Raw genomic sequence first — 6,438 nt, 5'->3', positions numbered from 1 at the left:
CACTCCAAGCTTCCTTTGGAGTTTTATCACGAACACTTTTTGTTGGACACCTGTTTAAAATATTAACTGCTGTTGCGATTGCTTCTGTCCGAAACTCTTTAGGCATTTGTTTTGACTTGAGCATGCATATGAACATATCCATGATGGTTCTGTTCTTTCTTTCAGCAACTCTATTTTGTTGAGGAGTATATCTAGTTGTTAGTTAGTGTTGAATTCCGTGTTGCTTAAAGTATTATGAACACGCAAGATATTCCGTTCTTCTGTCTGTTCTGAGAATTTTGATTTTATAGCCACTTTGTTTTTCGACAAACGCCTTGAATGTCTTAAAGACATCACATGCTTCTGATTTCTGCTTCAGAAAGTATACCCATGTATATCTACTAAAATCATCAATAAAAGTGATAAAGTACCTGCTACCACCATTACTTGGAACTTCTACAGAACAGATATCTGAATGCACACTTTCAAGTAATCTTCTAGCTCTCCATGACTTTCCTATAGGGAATGGATCTCTGTGCTCCTTTCCCAGAATCCCAGTTGACAAATCTCATAAACACAATTGGGAATATGAATCCGTAGTAGACCAGAAACAAGTCATTTTCTTAATAGATAGTTTAGGCCAGAAAAATAAAAATGCCCAAACCGCATATGCCACAACCAGTTATCATCAAGTATTACAGAGCAAGAGGGATTAACATGTTGAATTTTTAATGGAAACATTCTGTTTGAAGTCATCTTTCCTTTATCTATGAACCTTCCATTGTTATCAAATACAGTGCAATGTCCATGATAAGTTATCATCTTATATCACTTCTCAGATAATTGTCCCATACTCAATAAATTGTAATTAAGTTCAAGAGCATGGAAAATATCAGAAATATAACTCAGAAAATCATCCTTCAATCTAATTGGTATGTGTCATTTTCCTTCAATAGGGATCTTTGTACTATTACCAAACTTCAATAATAGTTTAACAGAATCATCTAATGAAGAAAAGAATTCCTTTCTACCAGGCATATGATTACTACAAGCATTATCCAAGTACCATATATTTTCATCTTCAATACATGAATTACTTGTAAATAATAAAGTCTGAGTACCCGAATTATCATCAATCTTTTGATGCTGATTTTTTGCAACGTGTACTTAATTGTTATTCACCATTTTGAACCTGCAATCTGCTGCTTTTTGTCCATACTTTTCACAATGAAAACAGTTGAAATTGGTTCTTTCTTGATAAAAATTGCCTCGACTTCTTCCTCGGTTGACAGGCCTGAAACTTGTTCCACCTCTTTCTTGATTAGGTGGTGTAAAATTATTGTAACTTCTTTGGTTGTAATTGCCACGACCTCTTTCTCTGAAACTTCCTCTGCCTATACTTTGAAAATTAAAACCACGACCTCGTCCTTCTTGTGTATGACTTAATTCTGTAACATTGTTTAAATTCACTTGACTTTTCAGGGCTTCTTCAGTTGATTTTTCTGACTTCTCCAATATTCTGCTGATGTGGCTTTCTATGGTTCCTTGCAACTCTGCAATCGGCATAATATCCATATCATGGGACTCTAGTATCGTAGTAACCACTTGTAGCACAACAATTCTATAAATATATCCACTCCTGACATGAAGGAGGTACGTTATTCATTTCGAATAACTTCATCTTTATCTTTTACTCTTACTGAGTGTTGGAGTGCGCCGCCCACCGCCGTCATCCTTACAAGAAGACGATGTTCTTTCTTCTCACTCTCAAGGAAAGCAAATTTAAGCACTAGCAAAACAGGCTATACCTTGGAGACCTATTTTCACACAGGAACACCATTGATAACCAACATCATCATCTTGATATGCATTAATACTAAGCTCTTGTGGTCTTTCTATTTTAATGTGATGAAAATATCTCTATATAATCATGCAATTTCTAATATCACATAAGTAAAATTTTATCTAGTCAGACAATTAAAAAAAATTTTGTTTTGTGAATACTCCTATGATAATATTTTTACATAAAAATAGCATTATGAATCATTAGATGAATTGATATATTTGAACTAAATATATTTGATTAATTATCTAAAAATCCACAATGTCATCTTAATATAAAAATGTCATCATGCGAGTATTTTTTTTTTTTTTTTTTTTTGGTAAATGGAACGCCTGACTTATTAGTTATTATACACCAACTCACAGAGATGTTATGTCTTTTACCGGTTACAGCCCAGTACATCACACTATTATAATTTTTTTATTTTCACACTTTTCTTAACTAAATTCAAACCATGGTATAATTTGTAGAATAATTATATAATATGATAGTTGACAAATTTTTATCTAAGTTTTACTTAACAAAATTTTTATTAATGCGTCAGAGGGATTTTCACTTGAATGAGGGTCTCTGATCTTTGTCTTGCAATATGTGTATCCGAGTTTGAGATTAGATTTAGCTGAGGAAACATTAGACGGGTGAGTGTTGTGAACTTGTGATTAATACTAGTTAAAGGTCGTTCCAAAAAATGTTAGCTGATATTAAATTGTAGTAGTTAGGTCTCTAGTTAGACTCAAAAAATATATTTAAAAGTTTAACTCTTTCCGGTAATTGAATTGAAATTGCTAGTAACGAAAGGAAAAGAAGATTAACAAAATCTATTGCTTTGCTTAATGTTTAATTTGTTACTTTATTAAAAATAGTTATCTGGAATAGAATAATGTCATATTACATATTTTTTCTTAATTATTCATGCAACTAAATTATTTTTAATTTCAAATTAAATGTAAAAAGAGTTAACAACTAGTAAAGACTACACTTGAATAGACTATAATTTCAAATCAAATGTATAATATTTTATATAATAGTCTAATCGCATTTGTTTTTTTTGGATGATCATTCACCCCTTCAATACAAAAAGTAGTTATCTTTATCGAAGTAGCATTACATAATTAGATGCAGATAGATATTAAAATTAAATTAAACTTGAATATTACATAAGGCTCAATTCTTTTTTGTAAGTATCTCTGTAAAACCTATTTATAATTACATTAAGCCACAAGTTTATAGCAACCAGTATATAATTATGAAAAATATTTTTCCAACATCAAAATGATCATAATATTGTATGTCAATATCATCAACTCAAATATCTTTAGAACTTGTTTAGGGGATTGCTAAACACCTAGTTGTTAATTCATATATATATACAAGGCTCCGAGTCCCAAGAAGAATACTTTGGTTACTCTTGTCTTTTTCCATTCAGGGAAAAGCAAATAATAAAGATAAAAATATAACTATCAATGAATAAGAGAACCAGTTTGGAGCTAGGCCGAAACCAAAGAAAGAAGCAAAGCTTGTCTCCAAAGTTGATAGCAGGGCTCTCCTCTTTTACCTTGAGAGAAAAAAAAAAGGGGTAGATCCAAATGAACTGATTAAAGTTGATGAGAGAAGATATTCTTTCAACTGAAAAGTCTCAAAGCTTTGTTATTGCAATTGTTCTTTCTTTTCCCTCTTTTTCCATTGCATGCCTGTTACATATTGAAAAAAAGAAAAGAAAAGCTGCTGTGTGTTCTCAGAACTCGCATGAAAGGTCTATTTGCTTTAGACGTATATCATAAGATCGCATTGTCACTGTATTTTTCAGCCACCCTTTTCAAGGGAGCTATGGATCTAGATAGGTAGATAGATAGATAGATACCTAATAATTATTAGATTCTCCCACCTACCTAACTCTATACATGACACATTTATTATATGTTATGTCAATTGGTACAGTATTCGTACACAGCAGCCTTTATTTGCTTTAGTTTCCAACTTTAATTTTGCTATGTATATTATTGATGATGATATACAGAAGTCTATGTAACACACTAACACTATATCACTGTTTACATATGCTACTCTTTGAATCAATGAAAAAAAGTCTGAGAAACATGTAAAAAAGCAAAAGATGCTCTCATCAGTAGTAACTACCATTCCTCTATCCTGGCTGAACGATTATATACCTTTGTTTCATCTCTAATCATTTTCAAGCCTGTACATTCATTGTTGTTGATTATAAAAGGCAGGCATTTCGTTTTTATGTTTTTCTATTTCCAAGGATATATGCCATACATTATATGAATCATGAGAGAACTTCTCTTTTCTTTCTTTGCTTTGATTCCTACTTTAATTATTGAACCTTTCATTATTATTATTCCACACATATTAAGATTGCAGAGAGCATGAGAAATTAAATTAAAGTGGTAAAGTAGTGTAAGATGAGAGCTAGAAGGGGTAAACAAACTAAGTGAAAAAGAAGAATACATTATGTGTTTGTTTTAATTATGGCATGACCAATACATAATAAATGCAGGACATGACTGAACTCTGATTCATCACATCGATCTCTCCTTAATTAATTAACAACAATGTAGCTATAGCTAGCTAGCAAGGAGTACTACATAACATGCATTGCACTTGCACCACCATTGATTGGGATAATCAGTTCAATCAACTCATCAGTGACCACCACGATGATGAAGAGGAGGAAGGGAGTGGTGGTGAGGGGAAGGAGCAGCAGCTGTGGCAGTGGCGGTAGCGTTGAGCTGATGTGGCAGCTGTGGTGGAGGGCACTGGTAACACTTAGTGAAGAGTCCAAAAGTGTCAATCTGGTGAATGAAGTTGACCATGCTAGCCCACCCTCCAAATCCAAAGCCTACTACTAGCACCCAGATTACCACAAACACATTGATGACATAGGTTCCGACCCATCTTCCCATAAACTTGGGAGGTTGCTCCACTGCATTCTGCATAAAAAGTTGAATTCATAATTTTAGATACAGAAGAAAGAAAATAGGTACTATTGTGATGATGTGACTTGTCTTTGAATAGTTTGGAGGACTGTGTACAATATTCTGTTATATAGGAAGCATTTTGATGAGATGTGTTTGTCTTGATCCTTGATGTAAGAATATATACCTGACGGGCAGAGGAGGATTTGAAGGTGAAGATGTGAGCAAGGGCAGGGATGATGTAAACAGTGAAGCTAACAAGGAGAGATCCAACGGTGGAGTTGATGGGGCCAAAGAAGGGGAATATGATGGCCAAGAACCATATGGGAATGACAACAGGCAGCCTCACTAGTGCACGCTTGCAGAGGCTCTTGCATTCATGCATTCCAATTGCTTTCTCCCACACAAAGTATAACGGGGTGCATGCAAACCCAAATGTTATGAACTGGTGGATCAGCATCAAAATGACAGCCATGTCCCTGAATGGGGATCTTGGCAGCAGAGCAAATGCGTTTGAGTGGTTCAGAAGCATGTCTCCGAATGCCCAATACACTGCTGCCGCCGATGGAAGCGTCAATGTCAGCACATATATTGTTGCCACTAAGTATATGCTCTTGAACTTCTGTGGCTTCCACATTGCGTGCATTATCTCTCTGTACACAACAAACCATTCAAAACAAGGGCATTTTCGGGTATACAGAAATAAATAATGAATCATGTATGTGTCTTACACAGTAACAGCATGTCCCCCGAAGGTGTAGAGAATGTTTGTGGCCCCCGTAAAATACAAAACCAACTTGGTCGGACCGGAATGCTTAACTCCTTCCACCTACTCCATCCATCATTATTAATACATATGTATGTATGAATGAATGAATGCATAATAAATAAACAAAACAAGACATATAATACCTGGCCGTGAAGGAGAGAAGCAACGGTGAGATACCAGGCAGTGTAAGTGGTCATAAGAAGACCCAAGAAAGACCAGATTCTGTAGTTATGAAAAGAAGGAATGAAGACGGTGGTGGCACAGCAAGCACCAAAGATATAAGTCCAAGTCCTCTTATCAAGATTATCGTTGATGTAATATATGTTGCTGGCACAGGCGATGAGTTGGATAACAGATCCAAACAGAAGAAACGTGCAGTTAAACGCCAAACCCACGTTCCTCCAGTGCTTCCCCAGGAGTCCATCAAGAACCTCGAACCACTGGATCACGTGGTTCCTGAAGTTCACCTTCTCTCTCTCTTTTCGAGTTCTGTATTCTACGTACAGTATGCTTATCAGGTACGCCGTCCAGCTACCTAGCAAACCGTACAGTAGTTGGAATGCTATGCCGGACGCCATGCCTAGCTGAGAGAAGGAGTATGGCAATGTTAGAAGCACTTGTGCTACTTGGTTTGATGCGCAGCTGAACCATGCGTCGTACACTGAACCGCCGTGCCATAACAGGCTTGATACCCTGCTTTTCATGTCTTTTCCCTTCCCTCCTTCGCTTTCCATTTCTACGTAGTTACCCGCTATTACTGTTTCTACCACCTTATCTGATGACGATGCCATTTTTTATGCAGTTTCTTCTTCTTCTTCTTCTTCTTCTTCTTGGTGTGGAAGCTAAGAAAGTGGTTGTGGTGTGTGATTGATGATGAGATGAGATGAGATTTGGAAAAGACTTGTGTCGAT

The 6,438-nt window shown here is 35.6% G+C and overlaps 1 protein-coding gene across 1 annotated transcript; it reads right to left on the bottom strand.

The window, feature by feature from the left end:
* Window positions 1–4,255: 4,255 nt before the first annotated feature.
* Window positions 4,256–6,438, bottom strand: LOC107628758 (auxin transporter-like protein 5). The gene is made up of 4 exons (XM_016331353.3): window positions 5,671–6,438; window positions 5,490–5,587; window positions 4,946–5,411; window positions 4,256–4,773 (listed from the first exon to the last, which is right to left on the bottom strand). The coding sequence occupies exons 1-4, from the start codon at window positions 6,316–6,318 to the stop codon at window positions 4,486–4,488; spliced, it is 1,500 nt and encodes a 499-aa protein (XP_016186839.1). The 5' UTR covers window positions 6,319–6,438; the 3' UTR covers window positions 4,256–4,485.

The sequence above is a fragment of the Arachis ipaensis genome, chromosome B3 (assembly GCF_059453495.1).
Source record: "Arachis ipaensis isolate K30076 ecotype BB chromosome B3, ASM5945349v1, whole genome shotgun sequence".
NCBI lineage: Eukaryota > Viridiplantae > Streptophyta > Magnoliopsida > Fabales > Fabaceae > Arachis > Arachis ipaensis.
This window is presented reverse-complemented; position numbering and strand designations above follow the sequence as displayed.

Excerpts from the sequence above, each read along its gene's own strand:
- LOC107628758 (XM_016331353.3), bottom strand. The coding sequence starts at position 6,318 with ATGGCATCGTCATCAGATAAGGTGGTAGAAACAGTAATAGCGGGTAAC. Across the intron at positions 5,412-5,489 it reads GGGGGACATGCTGTTACTGT|AGAGATAATGCACGCAATGT; the intron begins GTAAGACACATA and ends TGTTGTGTACAG. Across the intron at positions 4,774-4,945 it reads AATCCTCCTCTGCCCGTCAG|AATGCAGTGGAGCAACCTCC; the intron begins GTATATATTCTT and ends CTTTTTATGCAG.